The 16,103-nt window shown below is 44.6% G+C and overlaps 1 protein-coding gene and 1 long non-coding RNA gene across 4 annotated transcripts in view; one reads left to right on the forward strand and one right to left on the reverse strand.

Moving 5' to 3' along the window:
• Nucleotides 1–16,103, forward strand: part of LOC140701973 (uncharacterized) — a 50,719-nt gene that overhangs the window by 10,471 nt on the left and 24,145 nt on the right. The gene's annotated exons all lie outside the window — the stretch shown is intronic.
• On the reverse strand, nucleotides 2,393–9,887 carry LOC140702009 (uncharacterized). Its single transcript, XM_072979875.2, has 5 exons — nucleotides 9,455–9,887; nucleotides 6,824–7,014; nucleotides 5,656–5,749; nucleotides 4,292–4,475; nucleotides 2,393–3,711 (listed from the first exon to the last, which is right to left on the reverse strand). The coding sequence occupies exons 1-5, from the start codon at nucleotides 9,555–9,557 to the stop codon at nucleotides 3,651–3,653; spliced, it is 633 nt and encodes a 210-aa protein (XP_072835976.2). The 5' UTR covers nucleotides 9,558–9,887; the 3' UTR covers nucleotides 2,393–3,650.

Here is a 16,103-nt window from a genome sequence, read left to right on the forward strand (position 1 = left end):
ACAGGTGCTTGTCACCCCTAAGGGCGTGGATGCAAGTTGTGCAAAAGGTGAGCTGCAGGAATATTTCCCCAAAGCTGAGCCGAACAAGACAGAAGAGATTGGATCGTCTGTAAAGAGAACCCAACCGAAGATTGCTCTAGAAAAACATCCTGCATAAAGGCAGCAGTTGGTGTACGTTGAGATCCCAGATAACCCCAAGAATTGCTCTCTAAGGGATGCGCAGCTGCCTTAGTGGAGAAGGGGTCATGTTTCGTCTTCTGGCACCCAGGGAGCAAGTCCAGATCCCCTGGAGTCTGCCTGGCTGACAGGGCTGGGGTTTGGGGAGGGCGCAGGGCTGGGCTTCCAAAGGACACAAAGGGCTGAGCCTGGGTTTGGAGTCTCGGTTTGGGTTTGGACGGAGGCTGAAGTCCGGGTCAGGGTCAGGGTGGGAGCTGAGGTCAGAGTTAGCTTTGGGTTAGGCAAAGGGGCTGCAGCCTTGGGTCATCTGGAAGGTCGAGAGACAGGGGGACCGACAGAGGAACCACCTCCAAGGACACCAGCGACAGTGTTTTTGCAGAGTGGATTTCCACGTCCAGCCGGAAAGCTGTTGCAGCCACCATTTCCTGGTTGTTCTTCTTGTTTCATGCAGTGGCCATTTCTCCAGTAGTTCTGGTGGTGGCTGTGTGTCATTCTGGTACTTTGGGTGACAGACTGGAATAGGCCACCCTACAATTAGCATCTACGCACGGGGAAGATCTTTGTGACCGGCTATACTGGAAGGCACTGGGTTTCCCCAGTACCACCTCTCCAAGCGTTATTGGAATTGCCACCCAGTATCTCACACCTAACATAATTGCCGTCCCTTTTTGCCACATCCTCAGGATGCACAAAATGAAAAGCAGCATCTTTTTTCTATCCTGAAGGAACAAGCAGAAGCTGCACCCACCGGACCTGCAGAAAATAGGGGGTTCACATCAGAGTGAATCTGAGTGACTTGGTCTGTAAAACGTCATCCCCTCTTGCATCTCTTCTCTGCCCTTTCCCACCAATGACACTCCTCCCTCCTTTTACTCAAAACAAAAGCATCTGGAAATGTCCCATCCACTGCTTTTTTAACCATGTGGATTGGAACTAAGATTTCTTTATACATGAACACTCAGCCTGGAGGTCCAAATTTTAGCAGTAGCCAGGAGTGCACGCCCACAATTTAGGGCAAATTGGTGACTGGGATCCCTCTCATTCCCTAGCAGTCAAAGGAGAGGAAGGGCCATGTAGACCTCCAGCCCCCCAAACTCTGCCCCCCATCAGCCTTGTGGTGGAGCCAGCCATGATTCTTATTCTTTAATCTGATGGTGAGGTTTACCATTCCCTTCTTCTGGGGTGCCCTGGGTCCATGCAGTTTGCCTAAGGCCACCCTGGCTGGCTCTTCTCCCTTGAGGGACGGTGGGGAATCGAAGGCCTAACCCAAAGGCCTACCCAACCAGATTTGATTAAAACAGGCCATTCTCAGTCAAAGAATTATATAGTTATATACATAGCTACGGCAGCTAGAAGTTTATATGCTAAAAATTGGAAAAGATCAACGGTACCGAAACAAGAAGATCTTATTGAAAAGATACAGGAAATAGCCGAAATGGACATTTTATCAGAAGTTATGAAGGACTATCCCTTGCAAAAGGCAACAGAAAGATGGGATCTATTTAACAAGTGGACAGAATCAACAGGCAGCCTGTGAACAGTACATATTGAAAGGAGAACTGAATCTAGAAGGCAGAAAAGAGTAAATAGAATAATTTAAAATCTTGATATGGCAATAGGTACAGAATGGATGAAAGTATGTTATTGTCTCCCCTCTTCCTCATCAATCCCAATTCCCTTTTCCTTTTTGTTATCCCTTATAAAAAAATAAAAAATATTAAAAAAAAAAACAAAAAAAACAGGCCATTCTGAATTTGTGGACCAGATCAAGGAATGGCTCCACTAGAAACATAATGTTCATGTATGTCAATCTGGTGCTTCTCAGATGCTTTGAACCACAGGCTGAGGTTGACATGGATCTATCAATTCCATAGTGATATTCCTGGGGGGCGGTGAGGTGCAAATGAGGAGGATATAAAAGGAACATGAATGGTAAACGGTGGGATTTATAACGTGTAGGGAGATCTCGGATAGGTTCATGACAAATTGTAGGCCATATACTATATTGTTTTGTAACAGATCTTGTATGTAAAGGACAGCCATGTCCACACCTAGCTGTTTTCATCACCAGCCCCAGCATCTCTTTTATAAAGCTCCCAGATCTTAATTTCCCGTTCACTACCAAAGCACTTACCTCCTAAATATCTCACAATTCAAAAGGAATAGCTCAGAACAATATACTATTCCGGAGAAAGTCGATTGTCTCTCAATTTTATTTATTTATTTATTTATTTATGTAATTTTATTTATCTTATATGCCGCCCACACTACCCAAAGGTCTCTGGGCTGCTTACAACAAATAAAAGTTAAAAAAGATAAAACAATGAAAAATACAATATATACTCTAATAATTGCCATCAGGATCCACAATTGCTGTGAGAACTTGATAAAAAATCATTGGAACAAGGGAAGGTGGGGGGGCAGAGGATGATAAACTTTCTTGGACCCCAGACTGCCCCCAGCTATGACTGAAGTACAGATCAAGTACCTTCATAAAGGTTGCTGCAAACACAGTCATCAAAAACATACAAGATCATGTGCCACAAATTGCCCCCACAGGTTTCTTGGAAAAGCACTTGATTTCAGCCCCAGTTTTCAAAGGGAATTTCTTAACTATCCTATGGCAAAAGGTTATGAGATAGTGACTGTGATAGTGATATATATGGTATTTGCCATTTCGTAAACACTTCTTCACATCACATTTCCTATGATTTTTAGTTGATTAGCAAATTGCTTCCACAATAACTTTACAGGCTTGCATGCTCTCCAATCTGAAGCCCATCATGAGGAAATAGATTGTTGCAATAAGAACAGTGAGGACTTTCCATCCAAACACTACATTTTTTAAAAAGAATAGATTGATGAGAAACTGGGGAAAGGGCCACAGAACATCCTTATTGTCCCGTGAATGAAATCATGGAATCTCAAAGAGAACACAGCACACAATGGTAAAGATCGATTGTTAAAGAAGCACCATAGCTGAAGCGAGGGAATGGCAGGGGGATGAGAAGAAGCATTCTAGTATTATCCAAAAAAAAGAGGACAACCAAAGGCGATCGCTGTAGGGAATGCTGGGAATTGGGATGTCGGAGGTGTTGTCTGCCACTGTTTCTAGAGCGGCACGATGTATCTGGATCAACCCAGATAATACACTTAGTATCTCTGCTGCCTCATCTCTGCATTTTGCATTTATTATGCTCTCTTCTGCAATTGGTCCCTGAAAGGTAAACACAAGCTTCATTTGGATTTTTGATTGCTGAGATGTGCATTTCAGAAACAAAAAATCCTCTTCGAACAATAAAACCGGTCAGTCACAGGTGATCTGCTTTCCTCCTTATTGTCTACTTGGGCACTTAACAATCATAACAAAGGGTCAAGGGGACGTGGTAAGGTGGAAGTGGTCTTTGGAGTTCTTTATCTCCTGCTGCATAGTCCCGATGACTTCATCGTCCAAGGTCACAGCTTCGGACTCATCAAGCCTCAATGCCAGAGACATTGACCACTGTATTTTTTCCAGACTTGGAAAGCATTTTCCTGTAGAAAGAGGGAAATAATTAGGTTCTTCAGAAGATGCTTTGACTTCAACTCCTCCTCAGTTTCTTTCTCTGGTTTGCCCCACAAAACAACTCAGCTTTAACTGTGAGAGGAACAAATCCATGGGACTGGTTCTACAAGATGATCAACTGGACTGAACACCCTGCCTAAAAGCTTTGGGTTGGATCTAGACCAACATATTTAGAACGTAACCCATCAATCTCCTTAATCCACTCCTGGTATGAATGAAGTTCAGCTGAACCCATTTTGTCTACAATATTCTACATATTGGCTTCATAATAAGGTTCCAGTTTCAGTAGCATAGAACCGTGTGACAGATTGCAAGAGGCACATATTGAAATCTCCTGATCTTTCCATTGTATCTTACAACAATGAGACTGATATGCAGCTACCCAACTGCCCCATCAATTGATTAGATTGATGGAAGGAGGAGAGAGACAGAGGGAGAAGTGTACACCATTGGTGAGCGACATCAGTTGAAATTCTTATTCAATGGATCATCAATCCTTGGTTTGCATCATCTCCAAGGCCTGCCCTTTTCTTTCTCTCACAAACTCACCCGTTGCTTTCAATGCCTGTCCGAGCTGAATTTTTGCCTAGGATGTTGTTCCGGCAGTACATCAGGAAGCCTCGTTGGCATCTGTAATAGCACGAGACATCCACCACCAACAAGACCAACAGAAGGAGGACGGCTAAGACAATGGCCAGGATGCTGCCTGTCCCCAAACCTTTGTCAGGAATATCTGAAAGAGAAGAACTTTTTTCTGTAAATGCCAAGGAAGTAGGGGCCAGGATGCCTGAGTCTTATGCCTAGGCTGAAATCCTGTTGCTTGACATAGTAAATCACAATGGAATAGGTGCAGGGATAAGTGGGAATCTGGTTAGTCAACTCCTCCATACCTTCCATTGATTCATAGAGATCTACTAAATGGTTTAGGACCTCGATATTTGGCGGAACGTCTACTCCCACCAAGCTCTACCCATGTCACTCGCACGAGCCAGGAGGTGAGGCTGAGGAGTCTGACGCCAGGGGAGGCCTGGAAGGAATTAACAAGAAACCAGGCCTTCTTGGCGGTGGCTCCTCGCCTCTGGAACAATCTCCCTCCTGAGATTCGTGCTGCCGCCTCGCTGAGTATTTTTAAAAGTTAACTAAAAACTTGGATGTTCAGGCACGCCTTCCCCTCCAGTTAATATTTGCTTTTTCTCTTCTCTTTTCTTTGGAGTTCATTTTTCATTTTTCCCATCTTGAAGTGTTTAATATTGATTGTAATAATTCTTTTTTTATTGCTATTATTGTTACATTATCGTGTTATGACTTTGTAAGCCGCCTAGAGTGGTCATATCGACCAGATAGGCGGGATAAAAACAAACAAACAAACAAACAAACAAACAAACAAATAAATAAATAAATAAATAAATACTTTAGTAACTTACTGCTCTAAAGTTAGTCACAACTGGAGTAGGTTCATTTGAATGAATGGAACTTTGGAGAACTTGGCTCACCATTGATTTAATGAGCCTTCTCTAGTGTGACTACACCCACACTAAGCAACATGATTTCAGCCTCTGCGGTATTTTATTCCTGCCCCATAAGTGGAGTCGACACATGCAGGCTGCTGGATCAGTCAGTAATTGAGAAGCAAGCTTTTTGTAATGTTAATGGCTTGTCATGGTCTATTCAAGACCAACCCACCCTCAAATACTTTGCTTTACAAACAGGGATGGCTTGCAATTAATTTCCCAGCAACTGGGAGAATTGCAGCTGGGCTCAGAAGGAACAGGGAAGCTCAAAGGGATGTCGTAGTCCCTGGTACTTAGTATGTCCCAGGGAGCTGATCCTGTCAGCCCTGATTCCACTACCCTGCTGGGCCTGACAGCCTGACTTCTGGCCAACTGGTTGAAGGCTACCTGTTCATAGTTTACCTTCTTTAAGAGTAACCTTTTTCGTAGTGTTGCCCAACTCATTGATGGCTGTTATGAGAAGTTCAGAAATATCTTCTTGTGATGTTGGCATGAACTGAAACAAACATTTAGGAAAAAATATTTACTGCTTTATCCCTGTGGAATAGGGCAACATTAGTGGGTTTATTTTTCTGCATCACCAAGTTCTCTAAAGTTCTGGTTATTATGCTCAAGTGCATTTTGGTTTTGGGGGGTTATAAATCAGGGGAATTTCTATTCAAACTGCTCGTTGTTCTGTTCACACCTCCTTATTGTTTGCAAATGAGACCGTTCTGGATACTCAAAGACTGTAATTAGGAAGAGGGGTTCAATGTTAGCATATAACACACAGGATACAGTGCTATGTGGGACCTCATACTATGCAAAAAACAAGTTTCAAAGTCCACTTATATATTCGTAGCATGTACTCAGGAAGGTCCCTGAAGCCAGTAACAAGATACATGGGTATTTCCATAAAATGATCGATATGCAGAAGCTTCTCTGAAGACCCAGGAGGATCTAGGAACTGCCTTCTGCTGACAGAAGGGTTCTTCTGACTGATATTGCATCCACCGAATATGAGAAGATCTCCCCCTGCATTGTAGTTCACCCAAATCGTTATGGCCTCGCAGCCCTCTGGCCAGTAACCTATTTCTAGTTCCAACTAGAGTAGACTCATTAACTTCATGGGTTTCATATAAGTGTTGACTTCCCACTTAACTCTCATTGATAGATGAGGATGTGGTATGATCTGTGGGTTAAATGGGCTTACCAAAAAATCACATTTTTCTTCATAAATGGAATTGGAAGTAGGAAGAAGCAGAATTGTCCAGACCATTGCCACAACCTTTTGCTTTTTCCCCAGCTCCAAGTCCATTGCATGCCCGTTTTATGTGGGTGTTTCCTTTTTTCTTAATGGAAAAATCTGTCTATCTCTGCATCTCACAAATGATCGTTTCTCATTTTCTGATCATCAGCTGATTGTGAATTAGATGAGCAAATCTCTTCAGCTAACTAGGGACTAGACTGGCCTCAGGCTAATGGGATTGTTGTTAGTGTGAAATAGAAAGTAGAAGCCATTCTTTTAGCATCTGAAGATATTTCCTCCCCATCCCCATCCCTGGGGTTTTACCTGAGAGGCACATCTCACCTGTAAAGACACCATATATGTACCTTGGTCCTCTTCCACCACCTTGATATCATCACCTTCAAAAACCTTTCCCTTCCAGGAAACAGTGACAGAAGGAGACGGGTTCGCCAATATGGTGAAGTTGTATTGAGTGGGATTCCCAATCTGGGTGGCCGAGGATTCAGCCATAGGGAGCTGTATCCTGGGAGTGACTGAGAAAGCAGACCAGATTAGCTGTTGGGATTTGAAGAGACATCTTCCCCTTCACGTCTTGTTCTTCCTTTCCTGTGTATACCTGATGCTTGCACTATCTTCTGATATCCTACCCGGCATGCCATGTTGCCGATGCATAGTATATATGAAATGTATAATATAACAGACAGTGCCACTAGATAAAGAATGCTGCTTGAAAAGAATCCTTGTCACCATTTCTCAAGTTGTGTTCCAAATCCGAGGTTCCTCAAACATTTACAGGTTCGCCAGACAAAACGACAGTAGTGGCACAAAAGCAACCTTCTAAAATATAACTTTCCCACCACTGCTCATCTTTTTTGGTAAGATTTATTAATGAATGGGAGGATGATGTATTCCAAAACACTGTCATGACTCTGACATGGGAAACCCAGAGGCAAGAGCTGGATGGTCAAAAAGCTAAGGGACTTAAAGAAACACACCGAGGGTCCCCTGAAGGTCTACAGACTGGAAGCCACTATTGAATATTCTGATGAAATTGGGTTTTAAGACCTGGAGCTAGAAGATGGGAATTTCCCCTGGGAATGTCAGAGTAAATCCTAGCCAACATGCTTTCCTTGTGGCTGATGTGTCCATACATGTAGGATGTTAAGGAAAAAATGATGGCTTGGGTTGAGACATCAGGGATATATTGCAGGTCCCGTGTGGCGCCTTCAACTTTCTTCCATATTGAACAATGGTAAGGACAGGAACACTCGGCTTTCGTCCTCTTATGATTTCCTTCTTGTTGGTTCCTTTCCACACCATTATTCAACTGTTTCCATATCAGGCTGGTAATATACGGCCTTCCAGCTGTTTGAAATTCATATCCTCACTCAAGTTCATACACAGTAAGGTCAATGGAGCTGGCTGGATAGCTCAGTGGTTGAAGCATCCTAGTGAGAGGTTGGGAGTTCAATTCCCCACTGTGTTTCCTATGTGGCCTTGGTATTATATAACAGATACAAGTTTTACCCAAAAAACTAAGTATCTGTTAAATATTGACACAGTATGTATGCTGTTCCTCATATTGCCCTGTTTGGAAGCTCTGATGGTGCTATGATTTCTGAGACCTGCAACTGCTTATAGTACTGTGTGAATTGTTGCTGTTGCTGCTGTCAATGGCAAGAGAGTGTGAAAGTTGTAGACCTGAACACCTGGACTGCTGAAGGTATGCCCAACACATACCTTTTACCACATCAGCAAGGAACAAGCACCCAAGTGGTATCTGGGCCTGCCATCCGATACCCCAACCTTAATATCATTCTGTATCAGGTAAATAGACTGGCCCATTCTATATTTGCCATACATGGAATATATCTGTATCCCTCCTCACTTACACTCCTGAGCACAAATCAACGCAGACTCATATACTATGTTGATACAGTATGAAATCAGGGTATCGTGCTGAAATGGGTTGAGGGGGTGTCTAGTGAAAATGGTAGGAGGGGGATCTGGGCTAGTTTCCTTACTTTTTTTTCAATGCTTCCTTTGCTTCTTGATTCTCAGGAGACTAACCGCCAGGCAAGGCCTAGTTTTACTGCAAGTGGGAGAAGGTAGGAAGTTGCCTAGCAACAGATCCAGAACATGGGGGGAAATTTTCATACTACAGTTCCACACTTTCAGGAGGATTCTGGTACCCTGTTTTCCTGAAAATACAACTGAACTTGACTTTTCAAGATGCTCGTAATATAAGCCCGACCCCCAAAATAAGCCCCTGTTAAGTGAAACCTCCACCCTTGTGCAGCAACCAGAAGAAGATGACATGACTGTATTTGAATAAATGTTGATTGTTGTACACACACAGAAAAATAAAGCATCTCCTGAAAATAAGCCCTAATGTGTTTTTGGAGCAAAAATTAATATAAGATCCTGCTTACTTTTGGGGAAACCCAGTAGAATCAAGCTCTGACCAGTTTGAACTTGTTTGTACTTCCTGAACTGCAGGGGTGATAACTGTATTTATTTTAAACACTCCAAAATGAATAAGTATTGAGCAATAGTAAATACACATATGTTACATATTTAAATGGGTGAAAATGTCCCCTTTCTCTGGGGGAAACCAGGACATTCTACTTGGTGAGGCCCCTATAGATTTGTACTTGGGAAATGGACTGAAACTGTGGCTCTCTGCATTTAAAACACACAGGCCACATTGGGCTATATTCCTATGTCCATGCACCATCACCTCATTACGACTGAGAGAAGCTATGACGGGTCATTAGCATGCATAAATACACAGAGAGAACGTGACGGCCAAAACTTTCTCTGCCTGCTTGACTCTCACATGGTTCATATAGAGTTCTCAGCCCTGGAATTCCAATCCATATTGGGATATCCAGGTCTGTCTGCAACGTGGTCTACACTGTGGTCAACAGGGCCCTTTGACAACTGCAGAGTCCCTAACAGAATGCCACTTACCGATCACACGGATTCTAATCTGGGCTCTAGCAGTAGCTCCAGATTGATCAAATTGCCCTGCGCATGTGAAGATTCCTCCCAGATTTGGGTCACAGAGGGTCATCTCCAGCCCCTTGGACAGTTCATCAACAGCTTTCTCGTTGTAGGGCTCGGAATCAGCATCAATTTCATTGTCATTGGGGTCAAGCCACGTCAACGTAGCTTCCCCACCATTTCTCACTGTTAGATAGAAGAGTTTAAATCATGTATAGTTATAATTGCAGGTGTCTTATTTGGCAACAGGAAAGAAGGAAGAAGAGAGAAGTAAGATTGAAGATAGAAAAGACAGACAGACAGAAACAAGAGGAAATGGATGTAAGACTGTAAAACTGAGAAACTGAAATTAAAAGAACCATCCACCTTGTAGTCAACCAACCCCACCTGCAAAACATATATCTTGCTACTCTGCTCTACCACAAGAGCAAAACAAGACAGCTGCTTTTAGGAATGCTTGTAATAATAAGGATAATAATGATGATTATGATAATACTTACTTGCCATTTATCAGGTTGATTTCAACTTAATAGGGGCCCTTTCTAGGGTTTTCTAGGCACAGAACACTCAAAAGACATTCCCCATTCCCTTCTTCTGAGGGCAATTTTGGACTGTGCAGCTTGCCCAAGACTACATAAGCTGGTTCAACCTCTAGCGTGATTGCCAGGTAACTAACTCACTGATCTCCACATGGTTAATTATCTGCCTTTGCCTTTGCACAGAAAATATGACTTCTTGCCCAATTCCACATCCCCCGTGCTTGGAATAATCTCCAAATCTTCTCTGGAACAGCGGGCGGTCTCTAGGAGAAAGAAGAAAGACCTGTTGGAAAAGTTTAGCTCTCACCAAAAACTAAAGTCTTTTCCTCTGAGATCATCACAGCTCACCCAAAATGAACAAATCAGCAACTACAATAGTTTATAAGGGCAAGAGCAAGCGCAGGGGTTCCTAGTCTTGGGGGCACAGATGTTCTTGGACTACAGCTCCCAGAAATCCGAGCCAATGCAGCTTGGGGTGAAGGCTTCTGGGAGTTTTAGTCCAAAAACATCTGGAGACCCAAGTTTAGGAGCCACTGAGCTGCAGAATAGCTGAAGGACTGGATCATTTGAGAAGCCTTCCATCTTGATGTGGGCAAGCTTGTGAGCTACGTGATTACAAAAACTGAGATTAGAAAACTGGACCAAGCTGTTCCTATTCAAAAGCGTTGTCTGGTCAGCTTAATGTGTGCAATCATCACCTTCAGTTAGTAGAGACACTTCATTGTTGCACAAATCATTTCAATTCCCAGTTTTAGCAGCAGCAAGAGAAAGAAAGTTATTAGAAGTAAACTCAGCATTTTCCATTTCCAAGTTACAGTACATGAGCACATCAAACAGAACAATGATGTTACCTCACAACAAAGCTAAGCCGCACAATTAAACAGCAGCTCAAAACAGAACATATTCAAAAACAAGAAGAAACTAAATTCCTACTAGAATCAAACCACATTTTCACTCACCCCCCAGAAACAGGCAGTGAAAGATCCCAAATAACTGAGAAGGTATGTAGTATTACCTTGCCAGTTTTCTCCAAAATCTATTATTAAAAAAACCCAGATCTATAACCATTTGTAACAAGCAAAATACTGTCACTTTGTTAACTAATTAACTATTAGGAGAGGAGGCAGAGAAATTATTTGCAAGGCACATAGAAGTCTTATGAGTCATCATGAGCAAGATTTATTCTGCTATCTATTGGAGTGAGAAAGTAAGAAACGGAGCAGATTGCAAAATTTTGTTGCAGTTCCCACTGGATGTCTTACATTGGCCTCCTCCAACCTGATGCCTTTTGAGATCTTGCAGATCTCCCATCATCACCACCACTGCCAGCTCCAGCCAAAGCGATCAAAGTGGGCATAGATTAAAGGACCTGCTGCCTATGGACGGGATTCAGGTCAGGGGAACCTGCCTTAAATTAATCGATCGGAATGGCATAGCTTGATTAGGTGACTCTTAGGCAGCAGCTTGGAAACGCTCTCGGCAACCTGTTCTGAACTCTTTGCTCCATTTGCCTTACCTGCGAGGAAAATCAGAATGAAGACCCTCCCTGGCCCCATCTTATGAAGTCGGGTAGAGGAACTGGGCTCCTTGGGTCTTGTCCCCAGCTGTCTGAAACGGGTCCTCTCGGGCTGCTTCTGAGGGTTCCCTCTCACCATCCGGAGCAGCTCCCTTCTTATTTCAACCTCCCATCCGCCTCTGTACCCCTTTGGCAGGAAATAAGGGGGAGAACGGGGTTGGAGCAGGAAACTATACTGGGTGGGGAGGGGGAAAAAAGGAGAAAAGAAAAGCTTTATAAGCATGACCTGTCAGAAAAGGGGAAGGGAGCTGTCACTTGTGCATCTGTTTGTCTATGCATTTTCAAGTTGAAATTCCCTAGATTTTTCTCCATTACTTCGATCGCAAGAGATTTTGTAGCCCTGCATGCAAATATGGATGTGGAAATATCTGAGTCAATGTCATCACATTCCACAGATCCCACATTCATTTTAATCATCATCAACCTCTTAGAACTGCAAAGATGGAAAGGACCCTCGGGATCATCGAGTCCAGCCCCTGTCAAGGAGGCACAGCGGGGAATTGAACTCCCTACAGCCCTAAAACCACAGTGCTATCCAGCAATTCTTCCTGCATTGAAATCTGTGGTTTTTTACACATTTTTTTCATGTGCATATATTTCCTAAACATGTTTTTCCCTCCTATAACTAACCCATGTTTGTGCAATTGCTTCCAATGGTATGCATTTTTGCTGTTCACATTTTAAAAGGAGTATGTTGTTTTGCATGCATTCTTTATGAAACACCCATGAACTCAAGAGGAGGACCATTGTTTTTCTAACACAGTGCAGGACAATGGAGTCCAACAAAAATTTTTCTCATCTAAACATATAATCTTTTGCCAATATCATATCTATCAGTTAGAACTGCAACAAAATGTGGCACTATGGATCTTTTTTTGTTTAGTTCCTCCTCCTCCTCTCTGATATTCCATTCCATCCAGACCTGGGTTTTCTCCCCAAGACATAAAGTCATTTTGTTTTTGGCTTAGCGAGGCTTCACTGGTGACTAAGTGCAAAACAGCAGCAATACGAACAATTACAGGAGCAAAATTACAGGAGCAAAATACTGTCACTTTGTTAACTAATTAACTATTAGGAGAGGAGGCAGAGAAATTATTTCCAAGGCACCGGCCCTGCAGAAAATAAAGTGCCCACAAGAGAGCGAATCTGAGCAACTTGGTCTGTAAAACCTTATCCCCTCTTGCATTTCTTCTCTGCCCTTTCCCACCAATGGCACTCCTCCCTCCTTTTACTCAAAACAAAAACGTCCAGAAATGTCCCGTCCACTGCTTTTTTCTCCATGTGGACTAGGAACTTGGATTTCTTTTTACATGAACACTCAGCCTGGAGGTCCAAATTTTAGCAATAGCCAAGAGTGGCACTCCTCCCTCTTTTTACTCATCCAAAGGGGGTTGAGGGGTGTAAGGGGAATGACAGCCATGCCCTTAGGAAACATCATCCCTTGACGCCCACCTCCCAAATGCATGGAACCCTCATGGCCCATGTGAACAGATCCAGGGTTGAGAAAATCAGAGCAAAGCAGAACAAAAATATCCAGAAATGCTCCATGTTTTGACCTGCTTTGATTCTGTCAACCCTTCCGTTGTGTGGACAGAATGGAGGCAGAACCAGGATGATGGGCGCAAGGAAAGTTCAGGTGATGCTCAGCAGGAAGGGGCTCTGAGAACTGAGAGGTGGCTCTACCTGGACTCTAAGGAAGCTTCAGCTTTACGGGCCCTGATCCTGTTTACCCCAGGCCTCATTGCTGGTTGTGAAAGGCGCTCCAGAACCATTTGAGGTTCATGGCCTGAAACATGTATCACCATCATTCCCTTTACACCCATGTGGGCTAGAAACTTGATTTTCTTTTCAAATGAATGCTGAGGTGAAGCATTCTATACCAGACACTAGTTTCGGCACTTGTGTGGTCCTTTAATGTGAGGAACCCCAAATCAAGCAATTCAGGATAAATAAAAGCCTCTGTTTTCTGGCACTTTATTTCTCCGCAGGAAACATTGCGGCCCCTTAGTTCGCCCTGGGAGGCGGCCTTTCCTTCTTCTGGGAAGCGATCCCTCCTTCGCGCCCGACCAGAGGAGCCCTCGGGGTTCCCTCAGAGACAGCCGGCCCCCACCAGGCTTCCCACATGGGCACCACCAGGCTACCCCCCCACGTTGGCTGCCCGTTGGCACTGGCCATTGTGACACGTCCTGCGTCCGGACTGACCTCCCCTGAGTGGGCCTGAGAGGCTCCATTTTGCTGGCTACTTCGTTGGCGCAGCAGGCGAGAGACATGTGAGTCGGGGAGGCCCCCTGTTTCTCGTTCTTTTCCCTTTAATTGGGGCCCCTGAGGGGAGCTGGGCAGGGGGGCTCTTTCCCCGGGGTGGAGGTGGGGGGTTCTGAGGGAAAGGGGAGCCCTCGGAGGGGGGGTGGCGGGTGGCAGCCTGAGTCTCTTGCCCTCCCCTCTCCCTCCACGCTTTCTCCCTGCCTTTTTGGCTTCAGAGAGCTCCGAAGCCGCCCATCGCGGCGGCGGGGACCTCCAGGGAGGTCTCCCAGGGCTTGCACGCCACCATGGGAGGCCTTCCTGGGGGTCCTCGCCGCCGCGATCAGTGCCTTCAGGGGGTTCATAGGGCTTTCCCCGACACCGGAGGAAGCCCTTTGAAAGCTCCAAAGGCAGCAGAACCAGCGGAGGGCCGGGCGGCTAGAGCAGGCCGGGCGCCTGGCCGCTCGCCCCTGGCCACACGGAGGCAGGGGAATGCCTGGCCGCTCGCCCCCGGCCGTGTGGAGGCAGGGGACCGCCGCGCGACTTCGAACTGGTAAGTCCTCTTTTTTTTAATCTTTTCTGTGTGGGTTTTGGAGGGTGGGTTTGGACTGGGGGTTTGTGTGTGTGTGTGTGTGTGTGTGTGTGTGTGTGTGTGTGTGTGTGTGTGTGTGTGTGTGTGTGTGTGTGTGTGTGTGTGTGTGTGTGTGTGTGTGTTTGCAGTCCCAAGAGGCAGGGGACCGCCGCGCGACTTCGAACTGGTAAGTCCTCTTTTTTTTAATCTTTTCTGTGTGGGTTTTGGAGGGTGGGTTTGGACTGGGGGTTTGTGTGTGTGTGTGTGTGTGTGTGTGTGTGTGTGTGTGTGTGTGTGTGTGTGTGTGTGTGTGTGTGTGTGTGTGTGTGTGTGTGTGTGTGTGTTTGCAGTCCCAACGTGGGACTTGCTCTTTTTGCTTTTATTTATTTATTTATTTTTTGAAATGCTGGAACGGATTAATTCCGTTCCCATGCATTTCAATGGGAAATGGTAGGTCGACCTACGAACTTTCCGGGGTACGAACTTGCTCCCAGAACGGATTAAGTTCGTAAGTCCAGGGCCAACTGTATGGGATATAATTCCCTCTTGGGAAACTGGTGGCCAGACTGGTAGAACATCAAATTCACCAGCTGAGACTGGTATTGGAGGAAAGTCTTTATAAAATTGATCCCTCTGTGTTGCTGCTCCGGGACTTTGGAACTCCCTCCCACAGGAGGCCAGGGTGGCCCCATCCTTCCTGGCCTTCTGCAAACAGGCAACAGTCTTTCTCTTCAGGCAAGCTGGCCCTGAGCGATTGGCCAACAGAGTGGGGTTCTTAGAAGTTGTGCCTCACCGCTTGGAAGGTGGCTTTTGTGTTGCTTTTATTGACAGTTTTTAGTCTTTGACGCTTTTAGACACACACACACACACACACACACTTTTATTGTTACAGCATCGAGCCATATAAATAAAACAAAATTAAATGCAGAGGTTCAAGTACTGACATGTACTACAAAAAGCCAAGTCAAATGAGCAAAAGGCACTAAAACTACAAATATGACAATGTAAGACCAATGTCTAAGTTTGGCTGTCTATTCTGCCTACTATGGCATGCCGCTCAAAATTTCGCTACCAGTTCTGTAGTAATCCGATTTTGATCAATTAACAATTGGTTATAGTAGTCCGAGTCTGACTGGCTTGTCATGTCTTTGAAGAGGGGTGTAATATATTTTCCTCCAATCTTGTTATGCCCGTTACATCTGAGCATCATATGCTCAATGGATTCTATCTCACCAGATCCACAAGGGCAGAGACTCTGTTCCCTCGGGATCTTCTTAAACTTGCCTTCCAGGTCTGCTGAGGGAAAGGCCTCACATCTAGCCAGAATAAAGGCTTTCCTAAACTTATATGTCTCAAGCTGTGACAAATAGGCCATGGGGAGCACGTGATATTTGTGCCTGTCCATCGCTCTAAAGTTGGGGCATCTACCGAGATCTATCTGTCTTTCCATGTCCATTATTCTCCCTTTGAGGGCTGATTTTGCTTCATCCCATTGCATACTCAGTATTGTTTGTGGAGAGAAGCCCATAACTTGCAATTTGTTTAGGACCGCTTTCAGCCACTTCGATTGAAAATTGTCCTTTAGAAGTAAATGGTTTAATCCCTGTGGTTGATCATTTATTTTAAGCCAGTACTGAAGGGAGGCTAGTGTAATTTTGGCTACCATTCTTAGTGAGCCTGTCTCTAAACGCA

Source organism: Pogona vitticeps, chromosome 9 (assembly GCF_051106095.1).
Source record: "Pogona vitticeps strain Pit_001003342236 chromosome 9, PviZW2.1, whole genome shotgun sequence".
NCBI classification, from domain to species: domain Eukaryota; kingdom Metazoa; phylum Chordata; class Lepidosauria; order Squamata; family Agamidae; genus Pogona; species Pogona vitticeps.